The following is a 26,504-nucleotide window of genomic DNA, read 5'->3' as shown; positions in this document are numbered from 1 at the left end:
CGTCCATCTAAAGTCATACATTACAGCCCGGTACAGTTTAACAGTCTTTCTTCACAGTCTCTTAAAGCCTTTAGGATACAAAGTGCTCACATCGCACTGGAAGAGAAGGGTGTGCGGGGAAAACGTGAGAAAAGGAAGGAAGCAGGCTTTTGATAAGGGTGGTTTCTACACAGAGAGGATGGACCGAGCTGCCACTTCTAAAGATAAACACAGCCACTTAGAAAAAGGAAAACTTTTAACTGCATGTAACATAAAAAGTACAATCAACATACGATGAAGGTAGACCGTGACAGGTTCATGAGAAACACGCCGTGGACACGTAGGAAGAAATGACTTAGATGATAATCGAAGTAAAAAAGGCACATTTTTTTCCCTTTATAATAGACGTGTGTAAACCTGGAAGAGGTCAGCATGTGGGAGAAATAATCCTCTGAACGATGCACTTTGACAGTTCAACAGATTTGTTTCTTGTGTTCACTGCATCAATCAAAGCAATGAAATATGCTTATTAAACGACTGGAAAACAGCTATTTTCCCATGTGACTATAAGGTTTTGTTATAACTGCCTATAAAAACTAACAGAGGAACATACAGTCAAAAAGCCTACTTAAAGAGCATGTTATTAATTAGACGTTACCTTCCTAGGTAACGACGACCTGTAAAATTGTATAAACTGTTACGATTTGAAAATGTAGAAAATACTATCAGAACCTGTACATAGATATTTGTTTTATCTATTTGAGATATTGTTCTGTGTTTGAAGGTAGGAAACCTGAGACGACGTGGATGTTAGCCTACTTCTCTCTGTGATTATCTCTTATCTTACAAACATTTCCTACTCATTTCACACGCTGTCTTACACCGCTCTGTGCTTGCTGTTGGCTCTCAACACAAACACCTCCAGTCTTCACACAAAGTTGCATACTCGCTCCCAAAAACATCACTGACTCCTCGCCTTGGATCCTCAGTCCTCTCATCATTGCTCCTGGAGGGAAGGGTAGGGGGTTGGGGGTGGAGGTGGAGGTTGGGGGTAGAGGGGCTGGTTGGTGAGGTGATGTGGTGGGATTTTTTTTAAGGCAATGTGTCTGTTTCGGGGGAAAGTCATCTCTGGTGGAAGAGGAGGGGTTTGACGCTCCCGGCCTTGAATTTTGGTAACTGGTTGCTGATGATCTCTGCCAGCATCTCCGGGAACTCCACACTCAGGGATTTATTCACAAAGGTGTAGAAGCAGAAGTTGAGCAGTCCACCGACCAACTGCACGCACAGAGAGAAGAGATATTGGTGAATGATTAACACATATTGACACACATCCAGGGGGTGAATTAAAAAAACAACCCCATAAGTTTTGCAGCTCAGTTGAGCTTGCTCTTGTTTTGTGTCTGATTGTGGAGGTGAGCTGTCAGCACCTCTGCTGTGTGGAGCTGCACTCTGCAGTACTCTCATCTAAACAGAGCTCAAATCTGTCTCGTATTATGATGAGCTTAATAAGGGGGATCTCATTCCAAGTGTATTGTGAGAATGATTCATGATAAACTTTCATCTCCATCATGCGTGATTGCTCAGGCTGTCTCCACACATGTGGTAAAGTGTGTCTGTGTGCCAGGGTTAGCTTTGGACAGCCCCAGGCTGATTTAACCCCTCATTTTAACAACACTGCCAGACTATATGTATGGGTATTAGGGTTGCAAGGGTGGAAAATTTAGGGTGGAAAATTTCCAGTACATTTCCATGGGAAGTTAAACTGGGAAATTTTGGGAATATTCCAAATTGGAAACTTTCCATGGGATTATCGGGATTAACTGGGAATTGAGGGTAATTTAATGGAAAGGTATCATATCCAAGCATTAATATTTGTTTTTTTATAAGTAGACATCCATCCAAAATAGAAATCAACTGTGCATGTGATGGAGGAATGCACAGTGCATGTAGGGGGCGTGATCTCAATAGCCCTGCAGTAAGTAGTGTGCTATGTGCATGTGATTGAGGAATAGCATAGATATTCAACTGTACTTGTATGAAATCTGGTTGTTTTAGTCAGGATTATGCTAAAATATATTTTCCCTAACTATATCTAAGTTCCCTATTTAGAGCCAACCTTCAATTTAATAAATTCCTGGTTTATTCCCGTTTATTCCCATAGAAAGTTACCAACTTTGAAATTCGGAATTTTGTTACCCTAATGGTTATGTTATTCTTAGTCATACAGAGGTGGAATTGTCATGATTACTGACACATTTGAGTACGAAATCCATTATAAATACTGCTACACAGTTATCCACTTTTTTGCACTGTTTTCCTTTGCTTTTCTATTGTATAATTTATTTTCTTGTAAAGTATCTTAGAAAAACTTTTAAAGCGCTTTTATAAAAAAATGTATTATTATTATTATTATCATTATTATTATCATTATTTTTATTATTATTATTATTTTCAACTCTCAGCAGACAGTCAACTTGGCTGTTAACACTTGTTTGTAAATCAGTAATTTCTTTGCATTAAAAAAGGCCCAAATAATTGTGTGTATGCAGAAGCACAGGCCAGAAGAACCTTTAAACAAATAGTTTTTTGAGTGAGGTTATTATTCATCGCTATGTTTCAGTGTTAAAGCATCCTTGAATTACAATATAAGAAAAAAAAAACTGAGGTGCAATCAGAAGAACAAACACTTTATCACATGTTGGTTTGGTCATGATGAAGTGTATCATCAGATTTGTACAAAAAATGAATATTTTCTTTAACTTTGTGTCTGTCGCTAGCATGAGTGTGGTGTTTCTGTCCCATATCATCCATATGTACGTGTTTTTAAGTGACTGTGCCTCTTCACTAAGTGTGAAACTAGTTAACAATAAAAACCTAGCAGTAAGAGTGGAGAAGACGCTCATAAAATAGATGAGCTGGCACGACAAGCTTCGTATTCAAGTGTTCCTATTTGAATTATTTTAGACCAAATATGACTATTTAACAGGAGGAGGGTTGTTGTGAAGCCCATTGTGACAATACATAGCAAAAACTTGTATAATGATGAACATCACATGAATGAAAGATGTCTTAAGTTTCAATGACCAGTGCTCTTGAAAGTGCTTCAACCAGTCTCACAGGTAAAGATTCACAGCTTAACTCAGCATTTGACCTGAGATCAAATCACAATGCTGTGCATGGGATCATCCGATCTAATAAATGTCTCAATTATCCTCATTTTGACTAAAACATCTCACAGACTTGTCAACCATGAAGTTTCAAAACATGAGACGTCATTCATTTTAAGTCAAACAGAAAGAAAAGTCATTCTGAATGCCAGCAAAAGCTTTTAAGAGTATTTCATTGTTTTTATATTTGTGTTTTAGATTAAACCCTAAGACTTAATGCAGCACCTTTGATTATATAGTATTAACAATGGCACATAGTTTTCCCTATCTTTGAGAGACAAAAAATATCAGAATATTCTGATAAATTAAATTATTCTTCTGCCTCCAATTTGTTTCATTACAGGTAAGTAGAAAAGCTTCAGGTTGTTTAAAGTAACATTTGTCATTATCAAACACGTCAAATTATGCCACATTACTGGAAAACAACATCGACCCTTGTAGAAATGAAGCTGATTAAAGAGCATGATTCCCTCTGTAAGGCTGGAGATGGTCAATAACCTGATAATGATGTTTACTGCTGATGTTAGGGGAGTTACCTCGTGCATGGAGTCCAGCAGCTTGGTGAGCTGATAGAAACGCTGCCAGTTCTGACTGGAGTTCTCCTCACGCTTCACAATGGCTTTCCCCAGCTCCTTTATGTACGACATCCGAATATCATCGAACACCGCCTGGCTCTTTAGGCCATCCTTTGGCACTGCAGGAAGGGGGAAAATGATAGGTTAAAGTCTGGGAGAAAGATGAGGGAAAAGTGCCACTCCAATGACAAGACTTAAGGACGCAACATTTTGGAAAGCAGGAAGAAGTCTTGAAGGGCTAAAGAAATACATCATCAATACGACGGTCTCCTAGTAATATTTAACAGCACAAACACAGAGCTATAAACACCCTGAGGAGACTGTTCAAACTGTGAGCTGTGTCTAAGCTATCTCTGATTAAAGTTCCAATCACGTTTTTAATCACAGTACAATCATTGAGTCTTTGTTCACACCTTTAATTTCCGACAATAGATTAAGTTTAGGAGACAGCATAAGGTGTTGTGTGTGTCTAAAGATAATCAGTAATCTTGAGTGCTGAAAATGTGTGCGTGTATTCTCTGTATTAGACTGTGCGGGCTTATGAGAATTCAATTCTTACTCACAATCTTTAAATGTCAGCTAATGAGTTTGGAAAGTGTTGTGACTCACCGTCTTGGCCTCTGCATACATCAACATTATCTTTTAGCGTCCACGGACAGTATTGGATTGGAGTAATAGCTTTTGTAGTGATTGTATGTAAACAGTGCCATGTTGGCAGAGAAGGGAGAGTGGCTGTTGTACCTGTGCTGAGCAGCAGCAGGACCTTCATGCACAGATACTCGTCGTGGGAAACCTGCAGCCTGACGAACTCGTTGGAAATCTTCAGCATCTGCTCGCACTGGTCGGCCATGTAGGGCAGCTTCATCCGCTCCCTGGTGGAGTTAGACAGAAGCGATTAAACAGCTTATCCTGCTTTCACCTGAAGTCAGAGTCGATTTATAAGTCTACCGGTGCAGCCTCTATCAGGGAGATGAAGCAGCTCTCTGTAACATCTCTGTAGATTAAACGTTCAAGGTCTCGATTGTGGATCCTGTTTTAAATCATTCTTCCAGAAATGAGTTTCAGTCTATTAGCTTGTTGGAGCAGAATGTTAAGAAGATGAGTGAGTGTCACCTCGGTGATGAAGTGATGTTGTGGGTGGAAAGTTGGTGATAAATTGTAAAAACTCTCAAAATGTATGCGTAGGAGATACTTTTTCATTCAAGGGAACAGAAAAATATCATTAAAAATGTACCTTACAATAACCCCAGCGCCACATTCTTCCATTATTCATGAAACAACTTTATAAAAGGCAAAAGACTTTAATCAAACTCTGAAAGATTGTATTTCGCTGCCTTGATAAAATGAAAATATAATCAAATACAGAAAAAGCAGGCCGTAGTTCAAATTTGTTTTCAAGGCTGACTGACAAATTGAGAACATCGCATCATCAGATATTAATTACGATCAAATTAACTTTCAGCTCATGATTATGGAAAAAAAAAAGGGAAAAGCAAAAGGCCTTTTTCAGCCTGAAGCATGGTGGCTGTGCCGACTGCTCACGACTCTCAGAAGGCTGTTTACAGACGGAGTCATCAGGTCCGTAACAGAGATCAAACACTGATTACAGACGACTGCTGTCTGACACTCAGGATCCACGGGAGATACTATAGAGCAGGGAGTGGAGAGCTGCACTGATTAGTCAGGCAACATAATAAAACAGAATCATATGTTGGCCGACTACTAGACAAACAAAACTATATACTGTAAAATATTCATCTATAAAGACATCTTTAACCAGACCACAGGACTCTCTAAACATGTGTTTTCATCAGGAACATTTATACACCTTATCATCTTCCTACTTTTGGTACTGCTTTAAACAGAGATGGACTGATACTCACTCATTAATGACAAGGTCTGGTGCAAAGCAGAGCATGTTGCCGTTGCACTGCTGGTAAGACCTCCAACCCAGGCCAAACGACATGAGGAAGAGCCAGGAGCACTGCAGCAGAGTCATCTGGTCGTCCAGGTGCAGATTCCTGAAACCTGAGGGGAAGCATGTGGAGACCCAATGTGTGAGAGGAGGTGGTGGAGAGAATGATAATAATAAGGAACTAAGTAAAAAGGGTATTACTCTATCTTTTCATCAAACGTATATCATCTTAGCCGGAGACAGAGCTGATCCAGATGTATTGCTAGTTTGTTTGTTTACACAAATCAAAACAGTGAAGACGCATGTTTCACACGTGTTTCATATATTTTTGAACATCTCCTGCATTTTGTTCAGTGTTTTAAAATAATGCTTGCATTTAGCAGTGTGCTGGTAACATCTCATCTGCTCCTTTGTTTCAGAAACTCCAGCTTCTTAATATCTTTAACATCAATGTCTTTCAAATATGTGTTTTTTTTTTGTATAAAATACAACGTGAAGGGAATATCCTTGATCACTTCAAGTCTTACTTCAAATTAAATTCACAGGTCCACTCTTACTCAACTCTCAAAGTAAATTCTCAATACGTTTCAGGGGCAGCAAATTCAGGAATATTTATTCCAATGTGGCGAAAAACTGTTTATCTTTAAAATGTTATAAAGGATGCTTGAAAAAACTTTTAACCACTGTTACTTAATTATACTCATCATGCTCAACCACATATTCACAAACAGGTATCCATACACATCATATTCATATTTTGTACTTTTGAATTCTGTTGATGTAATAACTGTATTTATATTAACTGTTAATTTTGCATATTCATGTTATTTTATTTTTAGTATCAACTATTGTCTTTATATGTGTCAATTTAGTATTTTTTAATTAATTTTTGATATTTGAAAATGATTTGGTTGGTGGCTTCAAATAAGCTCTCTGAGTTTTCTGCCTCTTCCTGCACAGTATATTATTTATCTTTGCCCTTTTTTGTGTGTATTTTCTTTTAATTGTGCAAATAAATAAACATAAATGTAAACATAAAACATGATGACACACATTGTCTACATTTTGGTTTGTGACATACTAAAAAATGAGAAAAGCACACATTATAATCCTGTCTTTGTGCAGTTTTTCTCTTTAAACCCTGTAGCAACACCTTAATGTGTCACATCCATCACTTTGTAAACTTAACAATATATCACTGCAGCTCATAAAACATTGTCAACTCCTGGTGCAATCACTCCTTCTAACCACCTACCAGGCAAAGCCTTGGCCCACTTGACGGCAGAGATGACCTGCCGGCCACCCAGCCTGTTGAGGGTCGTCATGAGGCGGGTGGAGGTGTCGGGCAGGGTGCTGTCATAGCCGGCGTAGATGGTGTCAGGCTCGATGGCCTTCAGCAAGGACAGCATGGTGGGAACGAGCTGAGGCATGCGCTTCGGTACGAGCGAATGAGCCTCGATGGGTGGAGAAGGAGTCAGCTCAGGTGGGTTACTCTGCTGGGCGCCCTTTAAGCGGTTCAACTTCTTGGTTTTGCGTGCTAGAAGGATAGATAGAAGCATAGAAGAGTTCAGGAAAATAAATGAAGGTGAATAAGGATGCAAGAGAAATCAAACCAAGTGGAGGATAAAAAGTTCAGCGTTATCAGCGTGGGGAATTTTTACCTTCCAGGTTCATTCCTGCCATCAGACACTTGCGAAAGCGGCAGGCTGGGCAGTTCTTCCTTCTGATCTTGTCTATTATGCAGTCGTTCCTCCCAGCACAGAGGTAATTATGCTGCCCTGTGGCACACAGAAGAGGGAGATTAATCTGTTATTTACCTTCACTGCTGCGGCAAACACTCCAGGGGGAAAAACTAATTAGATGCATCACAGTCCCTTTACCTTATTATAATCACGCCTCAGACTTAAGATCATAATTAAGCCAGCATTTCAGCCAACTCATGTGACATAGATTAGCGATCAATGAGGTTTATCACGGGCGGCAGATCAATCAGTGAGGAAATAATGATGTTGTTGTACCTTCTACCGCTCGCTTGAAGAAGACCTTGCAGCTGCCACAGGTGAGCACGCCATAGTGGCAGCCTGACGCCTCGTCGGAGCACACCAGGCAGATCTTATGAGTCCCACTTTTGGTCTGTGCAGGGATTACAGCTGTGCCCAATTCCTGTCTGGAGGTTGAACAGAAGGGAGAAATGTCAGGGATATTCAGTCACTCTAAAAAAGGTTCCCTGAGGAGTTTTTGTTCTTGCGTGCAACTGTGGAGCTGTTCCTAGAAGAGTGGGTCACTGTCTTGTTGTCATTCTTGACATTGACAATTCATTATGCTGTGCCCTTCCGCTGACTTTAAGAAGATGACATGTCAGATATCAGGCAGGAATGGAGAGAACTTCTTGCTGGAAACCACGGCGGTAAACATTGCAGGTTTTAAAGAAAAAAAATATGTTTTTTATAAGGATGGAGATGCTTTCATTATATTGTCAGCTTTTTTTCTTGAAAGTAATCAGAGTATGTTTTGTTTACTCCCACTGAACCTAAGTATTTAGTTTGCTAATGTACAGGTAAAGTCCACTGGGCACCTTAACCAACAAAAACACAGCATTAGTCGTAATCCTGACTTCTAGAATAGAATAGAATAGAGTGCCTTAATTGTCATTGCAACAAGTACAACAAAATTTGAAGGGGCAGTCCTCTTTAGGTGCCATTTAAGAGACAAAAACAATCAAGGTATAAAAAGTAATTAATACATGAATAAAAAAAAAAACACTGTCATACACACAACATACAAATCAATCACGCAGCAGCAAAGTTCACACTTCTACTTTCTGTTTTAAGTGTGACAATGAAATGACTTTGAGTACCATGAAATAGATGCATACAGGTGTTAGTCAGATCCATATATTCATCCAAGGGAAATACTGTGTGTACTGTACGCAAGGTATACTGCCAACGCCTACTGCTGAAAGTATCCTCTCAGTTTTGAGAGTTCAGCTGTAGTTCAGATTTACTGCACTGCAACTTTAAAATCAACAAACTACACAGATACACTACACATGCCTACAGCTACTCCCATCAGAGTCAATGTGTCCCTTGTGCTTGTTTTTCCTCATCATTGCCTTCATTCCACATCATGAGGAGATAAGTAAAGCCATTGTGCTTTTTTGGGCCCTTCAAAGCCCAAATTATCTGAAGATTTGCGGTCCCATCCTAAAAGCAGTGGTTGTCATAAAAACAGCCTCCTTTCTACTTTGATTAGAACCGCAAACGTTTCCAGACCCAGTGAACAACAGGAGAGAGACGCAGTTCTCCCAAGCTACCACTAGAGGACGTCAAGGCTTTGCAGCATCCATGCACCAGAGAGGTCCACACCCCCTTTCTTACCCAGTGGCAGCAGCAGCAACACCCTCACTGAGAGGATACCAAGCCTGAGATCAGCAATAACTTTGTCAGTGTGTCCATGTGTTCACAAGTCTGCCACCCCAACCAAAACAAACAGTTTTGTTTGATAAGGGCTGCTCTGAACTGTCACGGCACACACGCACACATATGCAGATTTGAGCCAGGGTGCCAAGTTCACTCTTGGTTACACAACACAAGGGTATTAGCATGAAAGCAGGCCAGGCCCCAGTAGTCAGTGGGTGTAGCAGGATGGGGAAACCTGAGTGAAACATCAAAGCATCGAGTCCAGAGACATTCAGCAGTCGGATAAAAAAATAAATCAAACTGATCAGGCCTTAGAGTAGGATGTCTTGTCATGACAGGACTGAGAGCTTTCTGAGCACCGCTAACGCCATACTGCGGTCAATAAGTCTGTCCATTTACCTCTTATGGTTTGTAGTCAATACAAATGTGTGCTGATAGTCTGTGGGCTTTCATTTCCTGAGTCTCTTTGTCTGCACTCATCGATACTTGCAGCTGAAATTAAAATCTCACAGTGTCTACCCTAGAGTCGTTCTGGTCAAGAGAGGTGATGAGAGCACAAAGTGGGGTGTTCACTGAACAGCTCACCCTAAGCCGCCTGTTACGAGGTGAAGCACGGGGCAGATTATATTGAGAACACGCAGGGACTACATCCAGAGATGTAATACAGCAAACCAGCAGATTCAAACACATCCTGCATCCTACTTTAGGAGAAACTCAGCATGCTAAGACTTCTGCAAAAGTTTCAAAGAGAGACAGCTCAGAGAAGTAAGTAAGAAGTCACAATCCAAACTAAGTACACAATTAACTGTTGTGCAAGGTAGCCAACCTATGCAAAAGAAATATTCACAACTAGTTCATCACTTGTTTAACCAGAAACCCCATGGATCATCTGTTTGCTACAGTTGTTATTCAAGCTGGGTTAAGAAAATCAATCTCTGATTTAAATCAACCTTTCTTTTAATGTTAAGATATAAAATCCTCAATTGTTTTATTTTAGAACATCCTTCCCGTGGGGGACCCCTTGTTACACAAGACCAGCATTTGTGCAACAAGCTCTGGCAATGTGAGAGGTTGGTACCTCAAAGCAAACACGGTGGGACAAAGAGCTGCTCCCCTGAAGGCAGGCACCATCAACCCTCAAAGCACAAACCTTAAAGGCACAGAAGAGCTGGACAAGAGCAATGGGATGGGATGCTGGTTTGGACCAGTGGTTGAATCGCATGCCCCATATACAGAGGCTACAGTCATCAAAGTGGGCGGGCTGGCCGGGCTCGATTCCAACCTGTGGCCCTTTGCTGTATGTCATTCCCTACTCTCTCTCTCAGTTTCCTACTCCATCCACTGTCCTATCCCAACAAACACATCAAATCATCCAGCTCCTCAAGTTCCCCAAAAATAACTGAGGCTGTCAAAACTTCAGTGTATAAGGATGCTCAATGGTACAGCATTGTGTAGCACTTTGAAAAACTTTTTTGTCAGCTCAAAAGTAAGCAGCAACCTGCACAACAGTGCAACCAATAAACCAGTATAAAGCACAGAGAGAGGGATTTCATTACGTTATGGTATTCCACCAAGAAGATGACGCTTCGGAGGAGAAGCAAGTGACTGCTGGATACAGAGAGGAAGACAAAGTCCAGTCCAGCACTGTCCCTTTTCATCAGCCTTTCTCTCTCATTAGGTTGTAATCAGAAGAAAAGGGGGGGGGGGGGTTAAACTTTTTGGTAAACCAATCATGTGGAGTGCTGGTTTGACTGAAAAGACTCCTCAATTTAAAACAAAAAGTGACTAGTGTAGGGAAGTGAAGCAAGTCCCAGAGAATCGGTCACAGCAGTGTGTCTGTCCGTTCCTCACAACTACAAATGCTACCTCTACTGAGCTCATCTCCCGTGATGGTAGCTGATGGAACAGCAAAAACAGATTGTAGTAGAAAGAGCGTCACAGTAGTGATTGGGGACTTTGTTGAATGAAATGGAAGTGCATTCAATCAAACCTTCTCCCTCTGGGGCATCCCCAAAAACTGACTATGGCTGTTTTCGAAACGGCCTGCTACATACTACCTACTAATGTGTACTTACTGTGTTTGAATTTAGCATGTAGTATGACTGTTCTGTTCGATCTGTGTTGTAGTATGCTGCTCCAGACGTCACTGAATGAATTTCTGGTTTTGGAATGCGGAAGTAAACAACGGCCGTGCTGATAGCGAAACTGCTTCTTTAGCATCACTTATGATTTAAAAAGTTAAGAAGTAGTTTATATAGAATTTAATCATTTTCACAGCACCTAAAAACTGAGTTCCCCCTGTCCAAAAAGAAAAAGCAGAATGAGCGCTGTGCATTGTGTGAAACAGTACGCGAGGCAGACTGGTCGGATGCATACTGTGAAATTTTCCTGAATCAGTAGACATCCGGGGAGTTTTGGCATACTGCAGATTTTGCTCTTGTTCACATACTACTTACTACATACTAAACCTTAGCCAAATCAGTACGTACTGCTAGTATAGTAGGCGGTTTAAAAACAGCCCATGTCTATTTTTCTTTAATATTCTACAGCACAGTATAGCCACTTCAATAAATAGATGGGGTGTAACATCATCAACATCTGGCCAGTGAAACACAGTGAATGTAGGAATGCATGTGTATAGCCAAAAGTCTAGCCCAATATTTAGAATTGTGTTTTAGGGAAGACATTGCATGCAGTCTGAAACAGCCTGCTCAGATAAGTGTTCACAGTTGTACAGAACAGTTTGTATGTGATTGTTTAAAAAATCAAAGTTATTTTGACTATCCATCCAACATGTGAAATAAAAGTACTATCATGGAGCTGCTTTGGGGTCAATTCTCAGTAGTTAGAAGTTTCCTCGTACAATTGACAGCATTAGTTAAATATTGAAACAAAATTAGTATTGCAACTGAAATATCAACATTTAGTGATATCAAATTATTCAGATATTAAATCAGGATCGAATCCAGGTAATCAGCTGTGATTTCCCCGAGTGCAAATACAAAGCATATGACCCTATGATGATTCTTCAGTAGATTAAATACGTTTCTGTCAACATGAAGCCACTTTAATGGATATCTACATATCTATTAACTTGTAAAGCACCTTGTAAAATATCAAACGCCAACCTGCTGTCAAGGATTTACACTTCAGGGGCTGAAAATTATACATTTTAGCAGCAACAGGAACTCAAACAGGAAGTCACAACTTTCTAAAAGAGGCTCTCTATTTCAACTTTCTCATCAATGTTGTCTGCAGCAGCACACAGCTGCAGGACCCAAAACCCACTATACGCCACTACCCAGCGTCACATTGACGACAGACACATCTAGCAGCTCTCGGGTTAATGTCGTGAATCATTCAGCAGATAATGAGGCAGGTATTCCCTTCAGGAGTTACTCACCAGGACTGACCCCTACATTTCAAAGATTTGAGTCATCGTTCAAGAATACGCCCCTCTGACTTGCAGTTTATTTTGAAATTCAAATGACTCCTCTTTTTTTGTGTGTCATTCGAGACAAGACAGGCTGACCTGTCATTTTTCAATCAAAGTACCAAAGCCCATAACTACTGAGAAGTATCAGAGATAAAAATAGAGGATCGGGTTTGTTTCAGAGCAGAGAAAATCCTTCCAGTACAGTAGCAATGATGCTTGTTTTACTGACTCAATGGAATACTGATGTTTTCACATTGTGGTTTCTCAGCCTTGCACTGAATTCACTGTGAGGGGGTGGAGGACATGAGTAATATACTTCTAGTAATGCTGGGTGGAGAAAAAAAGTTGAATGTTTGGTAAAAACTGCCAAGCCAGAGCCGACTTGGAAGATCTCTTTTTAGGTATAACCCTCCAGTTAGAGAGGTTTTGGCAATTCCTTAGTAATCCAAATGACCATTTTTTCCTTTGGCAGGTTCAGGCAGGGACTGCAGGAGACATTGGGTCGAGCATAGACAGGTCTCCAGTCAGTCAGACAACCATCCTTATTCACATTGCATGACTCAAGACTGTGAATGGAAACTAAAGAGGGAGAAAATGCCACCTCAACACAGGCAGGTCCCACAAGGCAGAAAAATGTGACTCCAGAGTGCTTTAACAACTTTATAAGGTGCAAATGAGTCCATTTTGTTTACAACTTGATCCTTTGCCCTGAAGTTGCAAAAAGAAAAATAATGCAGCTTTAAGATCATTTACAGCAGGGGTGTCAAACATGCGGCCCGCGGGACGAAACCGGCCCGCCAGAGGTTCCAATCCGGCCCGCGGAACGACTTAGCAAAGTGAAAAAATGACAGATAAGACATTAACTGCAAATTTTCAACGTAAGTAACTACTGTTTTAAATTTGTCCTCTTAGGGTTGCATAAAATCATAGTGCTGACGGAGCGCCCTGAACGGCACTTTTGCATAATCCGGTTGAGATTCATAAAGACTTTTGAGAGCACTATAAGATGATCCACTAACTACTAACACTAGCACTACACCCCTGCATACAACACTGTCCAGCAAGCAAACTGTTCATGCTAGAGCTGAGGGGTCCAAAATAATCAACTTTACCTTCTTCATCATTATAATATCTCTGTTCTTTTGCAGTAAACATTACACTCTGTGTCAGGTGAATGGTTAACCTGTGTGTTTGGTGTGTTTGCAGCAGGTTTCAGGGCTTAAAGAGTAAAATATTCAGTCCACTATGAGACTCATCATGGTGAAAAATACAACAGCTGTTTTTGTAGAAAGATAGTTCATTAAATGTGAACATTTTCAGAATGTATTTGTACTTTTTTGCGCTAAAACGAAGGGAAAAATGTAGAGCTGTCACTATTTATAGGTTATTGTTATGATTTTACTTGTCCGTCCCACTTCAGATCAACTTGATCAATGAATGTTTCATTGTAGCCATTACAGGCTGATAAATAAGATGCAAAAATCGTATCATACTTGGACTTGCTGGAGTGGTTCACAGCTCAAATTCATCTTCTATTCATAATTTTTAAAAACAACTATGTCAACCCATTTTCATTCATCACAATGAGCATGCCTCAATGTCACGGTTCACACCTAACAATCCTGTAAACACAGACGACATCACCCTGGTTGAAGGGACACACTCTGAATACAATTCATATAAAAGCTCTGCTGCTGCTGCTGCTGTGATGATGTAACCAGCTGCCATCTGTCACACGCAGATTTATGTGGGATTTTCTCGTCTGAGGGGGCACACACAGATACATACAGTGAGTACACACACATAAACAAAAGGCCTTCACAACCCAGCAGGAGGGTGTGGAGACCAGGAGGTGGGAGGAGGATAAGGGGGAGGAGGCCAAAGTGATGATGATTATGATGATGATGATGTCAGAGGGAGTGGTGGGGTAACCAGTTTGTCCTTCACTGGCCCACAGGGATGGTGTCAGCAGGACAGCTTTACCAGAGGGCTTTAGGCTACTGGATCAAATCCAATTACTGTAGCCACTATCTGTTTCAAGGAAAACAAAAATAAGCCTTCAGTTATGTCTTCTCTACAAACTCGAGGAACTTAGTAATGGTTGATGACGTTCAGCTGAGGCACAAGACGAGCTACGATTCTGTTTTTGTGGGCTGTCAGACACGAAACAATCAAAACTGCAAAGCAATGTGGAGAGACCGAATTTCCTCTTTCTGAAACCATCTGTTGAAATGAACCACAGCCATTGACAGGAAGTACTCGCATTCCCTCCGAGTTTATTATCGGTCAGAGCAGAGCCACAAGTGCAGAGACAGAGACACCCTGAGATGGGCCTCGGCTTCAACAACAGCTGCACTGAGGAAGTGAAGCGCTTACGTCTGTGGGAGCGTAATCAATCAGCTTGGGTTTTAATGAGGCAAGCCACTTCACGCACTTACAATAATGCCGGTGGCCCAGTGCCCTGCTTAACAATTCGTAATCCCCTTTTAGCTGTGAGTGTCACGAGTAGCTTTGCTGGCCCCGGCTCTATATACCTAAGATTCTTGCTTTCTTCAGACGGGCAGATGTAAGACTTATATCAATGCAATCAAGGCCTTTTCCATTTATGAGCCATGGATTGTTCTGTGCATTCATTCTACTTACTAATCATCTACTTGACCTACTTCAGGCTACCACAGTGCATGAGTCATCTCAGACAAAAAAGGAAACAATTACATTGTTTAATTGGCTGTCTCTAAAGGGCAAAACCCCAAATAAAAGTTACAATGACACATGGAGGATCCTCACAAAGATCTGAAGGCTTCAAACAATGCATTAGAATTAATATATTCTGAACATCTTCATCAAAACCCATTGAGTGTGAAGAGGAGAGCAAAGGAGAAGCAGAAGAGCCACCAAAATAGAAAAGGGGAACTGGTCTGCACGCTCTGAATCATTCTTGCATGCAGAACAACAACACGGCTTCTGTGAGGGAGTGGAGAGAGACTGGGTGTGTTTGGCTAAAGACTGGGCATGACTCCTCGGAAATATCTGCCTACCTTGCCCTCAAATAAAAACACTCATTCAAGTAATACAATGGAGACATCGTAAAATCACGAGAGTTTCTACACCCGTATTTTTGGGTTGATGACGGGGGCCTTAAGAGAGAGAAACCGTTACATGTGATACTGTAGATGATCTCTCTGTGCCCCTGCCAACAAGTAGCAGCTGTCACCTCCTTCATGCTGTATTGACAAACCAGCTTATATAATAATAGCTACATGTTGTGATCCAGTGCTTGACTTCAAACCCCACAGGAGGAGAATAAACCTAACCCATGGCTAAGCAAAAAAAGTAACCCCCTAGGTTTGTCTTTCCCTATTAGTTTCCATACTAAGAGCCTTTAATGACTTGTGCGTGTGGGAGGTGGCTTCCTGCCTGTAAAATGAATTGAAGGCTTTTTGCTGCTACAGTGTGCATTACCATAATTCCTTTAGCTGGATACAGTGGATGTGGGAGGAACCCACTCCCAAAGTTTGAGCTTTGCTGACTTGACAACTGTGCACAAAAGTAAGAGGAGGGGCAAAAACATTGCATGGACTAAGCTATATCCTCTTAACCTCAATGGGGAGTATGGGGAATTTTTGTAAGCCTATTTACTGTCACAACACAACAAAAATCTAAATAAAGAAAAGGCAAAACTATGGTTACAGGGGAATGCAATAACAACGTGAAAGCGACTGGAATGGCTGGCATCTGATCTGGTGTGTTCGCTCGGCGCCAGCTGTGGAGAGGCGGGAGGGAAAGTAGGTCAGGAGAGGGAGAGCTCCACAGCAGCAGCGCTCTGTGGTCCTGGCTGCCACAGCACTTATGACACACCCACGCGCACACACATGTGCACACCTACACACTCATGCATTATACACAAAGCTTATAACACACATACACGCACAAGCAATATCATAGAGGTGATTTACAGCAGCTGAAAGCTTCTGCTGGCAGTCAAGGTCCGTGCCCTCGGTTTCAGGAAGCAAAAACAGGACGGGGAGGGAGAGAGAGAGAGAGAGAGAGAGAGAGAGAGAGAGAGAGAGAGAGAGAGAGAGAGAGAGAGAGAGAGAGAGAGAGAGAGAGAGAGAGAGAGAGAGAGAGAGAGAGAGAGAGGGGTGAGGGGTGTGTCAGGGCAAGACTGTATACTTAATAGCAACTCTGACCAAGGGTTAGTCCACAATCACAAACAGAGCTGCTGCTCTCCACACACTAAATATAAGCTTTATGTAAATAAACACAGCTATATATATATATATAAATACATCCAGGCACCAAAACACAGCTGAGACTTCTAACAGCTGTGACAAACACCAACTCAACCTCATCAGCACAACTTTAGTCTTTGGTCTTACTTTGGTGAAATCTCTCCAGTCAACATTAGGGTTGTAAAATTCTGTGAATTTTCAAAGTTGGAAACTTTCCATGGGAAGAAACGGGAATAAACAAGGAATTTACTAAATTGAAGATTGGCTCTTAATAGGGAACTTAAATAAAGTTGGTGGAAATATATTTTAGCATAATCCTCCTGACTTAAACAACCAAATTTCATGCAAGTACAGTTGAATATCTATGCTATTCTTCAATCACATGCTCATAGCACACTGCTTACTGCAGGGCTATTGAGACAACGCCCCCTACATGCACTCTTTATTCAACATTTTGAATGGGACTTTGTTGGGATTGCATTCTTGTTAATTTTTGAATGGGTTGGGTCAGCGGGATGAGTAATATTTAACTCAACATTCATGTTTTTGTTCTTCAATGAAAGAATTGGTTGTTCAGTAAAATATGTAACACTTGATAAAGTTCTACTTACAGATAAATCTGTTTTAATTGTATTACTTTGGATGGATGTCTGCTTATAACAAAACAAACATTTATGCTTGGATATGATATCTTTCCATTAAATTACCAGTTCATTCCCATAATTTCCAATTTGGGATATTTCCAAAATTCCCCAGCTTAACTTCCCATGGAAATTTACCAGACAATTTCCACCCCTTTGCAACCCTAGCAGCACTACTTTAATCTTTGGTCTTTCTTTGGTGAAATCTCTCCAGTCAACATCAATATAACTGTAGATCTGATGGTGTAGTAATTGATGAGCACCCACCCTTTTCTATTGAAGTTACACCGCCATGAAGAAAGTTACTCAACAAGTGGTTCCAAAGTCCAGTAGGCAACACTGATAGTCATGTTGTTTATCATTTTGAGCTCATTAGTGTGACGTTAGACTAGTTGAAAACAACATCCTAAAAATACTCCAACATGTGTCTTTAAGTTTGTTTCATGGTTTTCTTCCCAAGCATTATTCACCAGTGATTCATGGTAAATTTCCAAAGATGACTAAATATTTCCACACATGAAATTCTCTGGAGTTTTACCGTCATAGAGGAGACACTATGTTCCGAAACTTGACCTAGAGCAACTGCCCGTCGGCTTTCGCATCATTGTGAATACGTTCGTTAAAATAAAGGCCTCAAACACATTTTTCTCTTATCACGGCCAAATTCCAACCGATCCGTGTCCGGTCAGCCTCCGATCCGCCACAGCACTGGATCTGATAGGTTTCTATTATAGTCAATGTGTTAACTCCCACTGGGTCCGCTGCATTGTGTTCCGGCTGCGTCTCTGATCTGACTTCTATTTTTGCTGGATGCCGGAGCATGACACATCAATCTGAACAGAACAGATCGAGCGGGACAGGAGTCAGGCCCCAAAACAAAATTAAAACATTCGGTGTATTTTCCTAATAAAACACTGCGTTATCGCCAGACCGTTTTTCCCTGAACAACAGCAATCATGACGAGTGGAGCTAGGCTTGGAGGCGACAGGTCAGAGGTTTTCAGAGGCCGATAGAGACAACATGAATGAGGAGAGGAGGAGGAGAATCCTTGATGCAGTGATAACCGCGAGAAAACCTCAGTCACATGACTCCATCTGTCCGGCAGTCATGCTCGGAAAACGCAACAGGTGAGCACAGAGCGGGACCGCAGCAGATTGAAGACGGACCGGACACAGATCTGGTGAATGTCCTGTGTCAGTAGTTATCTTCTGTTTTTTTCTCTGAATTCATTGAAAGATTGATTGGCCATTAAGATGTAATAACATTGCTTGCCAGCAGCCATTAATCGACCTAATGAATTGACCAACCGATGAATCGGTCTATCTCAATGCGAGATACTAGTAAAACAATGCACGTCACAGTTTCTTCTAAGCTACTTTTTGTCCAATCAACAGACTAAAAATGGAAGATATTAACTTTGAAGTAGGGATGGTCACAATTCATCGATTATCGATTAATTGATTGTTAAGAATTTATTCGAAACATGCATTTTTGTTTTCAATTTTCCGTCACTCATATTACACTCCGCTATCAGGAAGCTGTTTTAGGTTTAAAGCATGTTTCGATGTGATTCAGCTGTTAGGTGTTGCACACAGCGGTGCGCTTTTCAAATAGGATCAATACGCAACTGCTGCCTACACCGACACGGACACAAAGGTTGACTACTTTAAACAGGACATTTCCACCTTTAGATACAAAGCCAACAGACTGGTGGGAATTGCTAGTACGCTATGTTTGCAGACCAGCAACATCGTCTGGGCTTTTCTGCAGCTGGACTCATTATGACCCGGTTGCGCTCCTGGCTGACACCTGATTGAATACACTTTTATTTTTCTCAATAAGAACGAGTAGACAGAAAACTGGACACTGTGAGTCTAAAGTACTTTTCTGTTAGTATTATGAGCCTTCACATTATAAGACTATGTCTGCAGAGAATATTTTTATGAGCCTGATTGTTGATAATCAGTGTTAAACATGTACTGTATTCAATACTGTCAGTTATACGCATTTTGTTGCTGTGGAAAATTCAAGGGGAAAAAAAACTTATTTTGCCTTGTTTTTTTACATGATAATAATGACATATTTTTTTAATTGATTAATCAATTAAATTAACATTTCCAAAAAACGATCACGGAAAATACTTAAAATGGACATCCCTACTTTGAAAACAAAAAAGCTAAATCCACATGTGTAGGAAATAAATGAATAGTAGCAATATATAGTATTCATAAAGTCTAAGCTAGTGATTTATTAGTTATTGTTAAGCAGTATCTTCTTCAACAAAGCAGAGAATGAAAGGTTCCTTCTCGTTAATAAAAAGGAAAAACTCCATTCAAGTCCTGAATAAATATCAACTTTAATGAATGTCTTTCTATTTGTGTGAAAACCTGAGCCATACATTACTCACAAACATGCACATAAAGGGAACACGAGATGCAACAGAACACTGCTTTGTCTGAATGAGAGATGTGAGAACGGCTCTATTCAGAGAGACAGCTGTGTAACTGTCACAAACAACACTCCTCCATTACACACACTCCAGTCAAAAAGCCCCCAAGAAATCTCTGTAACCTAGAGTGTGTGTTGTAAAAATGTTTTCATAGATCGTATAGTAAAAGAGCACAGAGTGACACAATGAGGCACAGCACAGGCGTAAGTAAGCAGCAGGATGTATGGCTAAGTCATTACATCTGACCCACAAATTGAAGTGACCTCTGTGGGCTCAGCCAGTCCCAGGCAGAGGAGGAAATACCATGCAGTAAAAAACAAACTGTTACATAACACAGGCCTACGAAAAGAGCTGTGTGATTATTTACCAGGAGGAGCCAGAAGACCTGCAAAGCGCAGAGCAGCAAAACTAGGGGGCTAAGGAAGGTCAGTACTCGTGCCGTGCAAGGTCCTCTGAGCCTCAGCAGGAAGCAGCAGCAGCACCGTTGCGTGAGAGGCTGGAAGTGATAGTGACCTGATGCAAACCTGCCTGATAACCAGCGTTAGGTGAGTTGCTGAATGTCACACAGGTTGAGGCAAACAGGCTCTGGATGAGAGCATGCTCCCACTCACTGCAGAGACGCACTCAGAGACATTCTAAGTTTAGATAGCCGTGAGCCAAACACCCACGCAAAATCACCTGGCCTTATATACCACATGCACAAACATAATCCTGAGCTTTCACGCACTCAAACACACCTCAGAGGAGCACAAAGACATGGAAATTAAAGCCACATGTGAAATGAAGGCGAGGTGTATCTCATGTCTCTCTCCATCTGTTCCTGGTCAACAAGCATTAGAAAGACTGTCTGACAGTCATGAGGGTGGTATCCAGCCTTATTTCACAAAGAATCAAAACACACCTCAGTGCCCTTGTTGAATTGACGCACATCTGCGTGCCAGTCTTTCAGCGGATCACTCCCTTGTCAGATACTATGAATCAGACAAGTGTGAATGTAAAAGACAGACAAACAAAAAAGCCTGAGGGCATGTGACCCTGTCGCACTACTGTTGGTGAAGAATTTCCATTGAGCGATTCCACAACTGGATCCCGGAGCCACGTTCACAGCTGAACCCATAAAACTCTTCAGAGCAGCAGAGCTATAACTGTACAAAAGACACCCTGTGGGCCCTTAGTGGCAGTGAAATACTTCGGCTTGATGCTCTATCATCTGAACAGGAACTGGAAAGTAATCAACAGAAATGAATATTCAGTAAAATCACATGAGTAAGTCAGTGAAGAAAGAACCTCTCATTTTTCTCTCACTTTCCATGCAGGCCTCACTATAATGTAAACGCTACAACTCATCCATTCATAAATGAACCGCCTCTGCTGCCCCTTAAGGACAGATGTGCTTCAAGTGCTGACAGTGGACGCGTAGATTTGTTTTGGGCAAGATGAAACTTCAAGAGATCAAAGAGATCTGCTCAAAATGAACTAATGCACCGCCACAGAGACGATAGTGACATTTAAGGCGTTCTTCGACCGCAGGAACTCTACCCCGGAACTAGGGACTTTACTCCTGAACTACGTGCGTTTCAATCGGAGGAACCAGGGTCTAAATTTAGTTCAGGGGTACAGAATCTCCCCCCTGAAAAGCCCCTGCTTTGGTGGAAGTACTTTTCAAAGGTCCATGGACTTTCGGTTGAACGCAAGTGTTTGTGGAGTTTACACAGTTGTTGAAACACAGAGGGAGTTCCTGGGAATGCATACTAGTTTAGTTTTTTTATTAAGATTTCAAAACATTATTCAAAGATTTTTTTTTCTCCATACGTCACTGGCCTGATTTGCACAATCTACCCGGGACTTCAGCCCGCGGTCAAAACACAGACAACAATGGGTGCACAGGAACCTTTAAGCTCAGGGTAAAGTAGTTCAAGGGACTAAAAGACCCCAGAACTCTTGGTCGAAATGCACCAATAGAGTGTGAGTGCTCAAGCGGCCAGTGGTGAATAAACTTAGAAGTAACAGATACGAAGATTAAAAAGTGCATGCTTGTTCAGGAGGTGGTCAATAAACTTAATGTCAAGCTTGTATAAAAGTGGAATTCCCCTGTCTTTGAACAAAACATCCATTCTGGAGAGCAAAGTGCTTATTGCTGCAGCCATGTCCTCCAGAGTCTTTAACCCTGCCTCACAAAGCGGGATTACAGGGTTAACAAACCGACTCAGGGGTTAAACCAACCATTTTTTGTCTCAGTGCAAAGACTTGGTTTAAAAATCAAGCTCTGCTGCCATGGAAACCCAACACCGCAAACCAAACCTGCAAGGAGCAGTTTTTGTTTGGGCTTATCAAAACACATAAAATGTCCACCTCCTCATCCATCTACTTCTAAAAGGAGGGAAACAGAGAAATCGTTCCTAAAGAAAGAACACCAAAAGTTCACAAACACTCCACAGGGGCTGAAGTCAGATGTGTTCACAAACTATAGAATACAGTTTGTTATTATTATTACAGATATTCTTTTTTGGAAGCTTTAATGTGGTGATTGAAGGACATTATAATTAACAGAATAAGATTAGAAGAACAGTGCTTCAAAGCAGCTATACTTATTAAGGATGGGGGTTATATTGTTTATATACAAGAGGTGCTGCATATTGATTGAGCTTCAGTTTCAGTATAACACTACTGAGAAACAAACATGCCCATCTAATCAATGTGCGCTTTATTTTTGTCATGCATATACAGTATTTCATTAAGCTTCTGATGCTTTTTTAACACTTCCTGCACTCTGCTCAACATCAAACAAATCAATATGAGGTTACTGCAAATCACAGAATATCTTCTGCTTTATTTGACAATGCTGGATATGACTGTCTGTCTATAACGAACCCTAATTCCTCCAAGTATATGATCTTACGCAGTGGAAAATCCTGGATCAACACCACCAGCTGATAACCTACTTTGTGAGAGATGTTATCCAGAATCAGCGGTGTTTGATTTGTGAAACCTGATAACAAAGTCAAAGTAAGTGGAGTGTGAAACAACACAAGGAAGGGCTGAAAACTAACATTCTCAAAACTGACCCATTGTTATTTCAAAGGCATATGAACGATTATAAGAAATGTTTCTTACATGCAGGCCTTTAAATTAGGGACCTGAGTGAGGTTTTAAAAATAGACTGGCCTTGGTCTCTTTTCACAAACCTTTGTTTACCACACTCAGGTAACAAAGGCTGTTAACGACACCTCACCGTGATACTGAAACCATTCCCTCGCACACAAGGTAATAAACAAGGGAGCTATAAAACAGAGTAATCAAACAATAAGCAGCCTTGAGTTTTCATTAATGACATCTACCCCGTCAGTGAGCATCTCTGAGCCAAACGCCTCAGTTTGACATTTCACCGTGACATTTCTCTGCTGAACTATGACTGTCAATAAAGGTGGCACAAAAGCTCTATTTCAAACGTCAATAATGTGTTCTTGCTGTAGATGAGGAAAGGTTGAATCAAACAAGCTCAGTACCACACAGACACTCCTCTATCCATGACTCTAAATCTAGTGGTTCAATATATTATGCACATTACAATCTAATACATGTGCTTGTCTTAGCTAGAAATGTGCTTTAGATGGATTTAATCATGAACAGAAAATATATTGAGAGCTGATGAAGATTTCAGAACATGACTGTTATTAATGAAGCAGTACTAAACTGCATTATTCTTTACATAACAGAATTTATATCAAACCTCAGACAGTTACTGCTTTAGATTTAATATGCTGTCATTAACGATGGGAAAAATGTGTTATCAGTCAGGGGGATGAGGCAGCCTGCAGTGTGTCTGCTGATCTTTTTTGTTTATATTTTTAATCCGTCTACTGAGCGCAGGCATCAGCCAATGCCAATTATTTCTAAATGTCATTAATCAGCCTGATAAATCAATCTATTTCTTAGTAAATCTCTGAAAGAATATCACTAAAGCCTCAGATCCAGGATGAATATAAAGCTTTTCAGCTTTATATTATTATACATTAATCAAATTGTATTAGATTAACCAATTGTAATAAAGGCAAACTTAGTGCATTTGAGAAGCTTATACCAGAAAATGTTTGTTTCTTTCTGGCTAAATAATTCAGTTTTATAGTCTGTCAAATTCTTCCTCTAAATTGCTGATTCATTAAAGGATTAATCATTGCAGCACAACATCTGGAAATCTGCGACTATGACCCAGCTTTTTTGGGTTGTCATTACTTTTTGATAAGATAAAGACAAACAACAACTATCTCAAAGCAGTGAAAATGTGCTGCCTGGTGATGCAGGACAGGATGGGCTGAGACATGGCTGGGATCAACACAAACACATAAGCTAAAGTTAGTGACACTAAAAGGAAAGGTCAGGTCAGACCAGGCTGCCGAGTACTGAATATTTTTCTTACTTGACAAAGCCGACAGAGAGGGAAGGAGAGCTTGAGAACGCCTCTGTGATCCTGTTGTCTCCAGCAGTCAGGCCTCTGTTCCAGGGCGCGCTGATGGTTGTCACCGGGAGAAACAGGTTTGTCACTTGCTTCTGGCTCTTTTGCTGCTGAGCTTCACTGCTACTGGTGCTGACCCCAAAGTGGAAGCTCTGTCCTCCTGAAGTGCTGACGCCACAGATGGAGATGGGGTTAGAGCTGGGTATGTTTGTGGAAGCTGTCCCGCTCATTTGGCAATAACTCTGGCCTGTGGATGCCTTCTCTTGTTTGATCACACCTGGGGTGCAGAGCTGAATGAAGCCAGCATCTTTCTCCTTCTTCACTAAAGCAGACAAAGTAGTTGTAGGGGTTAAGGAGGCGGTTGTGGACATGCTAGAGCTTGGCTGATCTGGACTTGTCATGCTGCTGCTGCCATTGAGAGCAACAGGGGCTGCCACACTGCTGTTCACAATCTCAATAACAGCAGGCCTCATGTCCCTCTCTGAGCTTACGTCCCCAAGCAGAGAATCGTCTGCCAAAGAGGACAGGAAAGCATCATCTCCTACATAAAAATCTGAAGGGGAACCGGTCAGCTCAAAGTCTTGGAGCAGGTCCAGAGTGTTGTCACTGAACAGTTTCTGGTGCACGTCCACATCTTTCCCAATGTGCTCGAAGGCATGATCGAGGTCAATGGGATCCTGGTCTCCTTTATCCATTGAGAAATCCTCTGTTTTCATGGGAAAGAAGTTGGGATCTGATCCCCCAATAAGTGAATCCATGGAGGATGATGTAAGGTCTGTTATACTGGCCTCCAACTGGGGCAGATTTTCCCTCAAGGTTTGACGCCCTATCAGGAGGGAAGTCGCAGTCTGGAAAAACTGCTGCTGCTGCTGCTGCTGCTGCTGAGGCTTCTGATCTTTGGTCAGGCCCCTGGACTCTGGGTCCTCTAAAAAGGTGCCGACGGTGGCAGTGACAGAGGTGAGCTCCTCTGGAAGGGGGCTGTTGCTGAGGCCGTTCGGCACCTGTCCTGGCTGCATCAACGGGCTGGATGGAAGAACGACAGATGTGGCAGAGGTGATGGACATGGCACTGTGAGGAGCCACTTTCAACAGACCTCCCTCCTCAGGGCTTTCAGTGTATACCAGCTTGCTTAAATGGTCATCTCTTCTGTATATTATCTTCTTCACTCCTCCTTTATCCATCTGTTTATTTGGGGGGGAAAGAGAAGAGAAGATTAACAGGCTGTGCTATTTAAAGTGCGCAAACAATACATTAAAACACAGAATCAGCTGGCCAGTGTGTTTTTATTTACATTGCTTGCAGGTGGTTTGTAAGGTACAAACATTAGGTCAGTGCAGGAGGAGGGGAAGCGTGCCTCCCTGCGCGCCCTTGATAGCTATCCACGCTACGGAAAGCTAGCTGTGGTATCTATATCCATTTGCACTTATTTCACCTCACCAAGCAGACACTCACATCAATCTTTGAGTGCACTGTACAGAAATCAAACACGCATTGTACATCTGCAACCACATATCATGAGCAAAACACCATTCAGTCAGATGCATGCTAACGTTAGCATATTGCTAAGTGTTGGTATGCTAATGCTACGTGCTTCATTTCAGTCTGCTGTCGTCAGTAATGTTAGCCTGCTAACAAACACAGCACGGACAATTAGACTTTCTGCGTTTAAGGTGCAACGTTACTGTAAATGACCTTGGTTAATATTTCTACCTGTTAAAAAGGAAATTAAAGCTGATATTTACCCTTGAAATGACTGATCGCTGGAATGTGTCCACAGGTCGTCTGTCAACATTGTTTTGGTTGAAAGTGTCCACAACACGCAACACTGACTCAATGTTTGTTAACGCAGCTCCTCATGCGCCTCATGGCTCGGTGACACGACAAAACACGACAAACTCAGTGTGTTTAACGAGCTGACGGTCTTTCAAGACGATGCAGCTGGAAATTGTCTCGCAAACTGCGTAGAACTGGCTGAGCTAAGGAGATTCGCAGCTAGCCATTAGGAAAGTAGGCGCTAACCTCCAGGAAAAACATACAAAATGGAGAACTAAGGAAGCCAGACCCATGGTAGACCTGTTTACAACACGCAGCGCTGCCTGCTGGTCGTGTCCAAAAACTGCAGCTCGGTGTGTGCTGGAGAACAGGCTGGAGCTCAAGCATTAGATAGGATACAAGATTCAAGATTGAAGATTGAAGATTCAGATTCAAGATTCAAGATTCAAGGTTTAAGATTCAAGA

At 41.4% G+C, this 26,504-nt stretch overlaps 1 protein-coding gene across 1 annotated transcript; it reads right to left on the bottom strand.

Moving 5' to 3' along the window:
- Nucleotides 1-217: 217 nt before the first annotated feature.
- On the bottom strand, nucleotides 218-26,487 carry nr3c1 (nuclear receptor subfamily 3, group C, member 1 (glucocorticoid receptor)). Its single transcript, XM_034689152.1, has 9 exons — nucleotides 26,009-26,487; nucleotides 24,231-25,447; nucleotides 7,655-7,803; nucleotides 7,298-7,414; nucleotides 6,892-7,173; nucleotides 5,605-5,749; nucleotides 4,463-4,593; nucleotides 3,683-3,840; nucleotides 218-1,254 (listed from the first exon to the last, which is right to left on the bottom strand). The coding sequence occupies exons 2-9, from the start codon at nucleotides 25,445-25,447 to the stop codon at nucleotides 1,102-1,104; spliced, it is 2,352 nt and encodes a 783-aa protein (XP_034545043.1). The 5' UTR covers nucleotides 26,009-26,487; the 3' UTR covers nucleotides 218-1,101.
- Between the last annotated feature and the right edge of the window lie 17 nt (nucleotides 26,488-26,504).

This window comes from Notolabrus celidotus, chromosome 8, assembly GCF_009762535.1.
Source record: "Notolabrus celidotus isolate fNotCel1 chromosome 8, fNotCel1.pri, whole genome shotgun sequence".
Lineage (NCBI taxonomy): Eukaryota > Metazoa > Chordata > Actinopteri > Labriformes > Labridae > Notolabrus > Notolabrus celidotus.
Note: the sequence above shows the minus strand (reverse complement) of the source record. Positions and strands in the feature narration are given on the sequence as shown.

Bases quoted from the DNA above. Each gene is read 5' to 3' on its own strand.
- nr3c1 (XM_034689152.1), bottom strand. From the start codon at position 25,447: ATGGATAAAGGAGGAGTGAAGAAGATAATATACAGAAGAGATGACCAT. The intron at 7,174-7,297 runs GTAAAAATTCCC...CTATCCTTCTAG, and splicing joins GGCAGGAATGAACCTGGAAG to CACGCAAAACCAAGAAGTTG. The intron at 4,594-5,604 runs GTGAGTATCAGT...TAACTCCACCAG, and splicing joins CCAGACCTTGTCATTAATGA to GGAGCGGATGAAGCTGCCCT.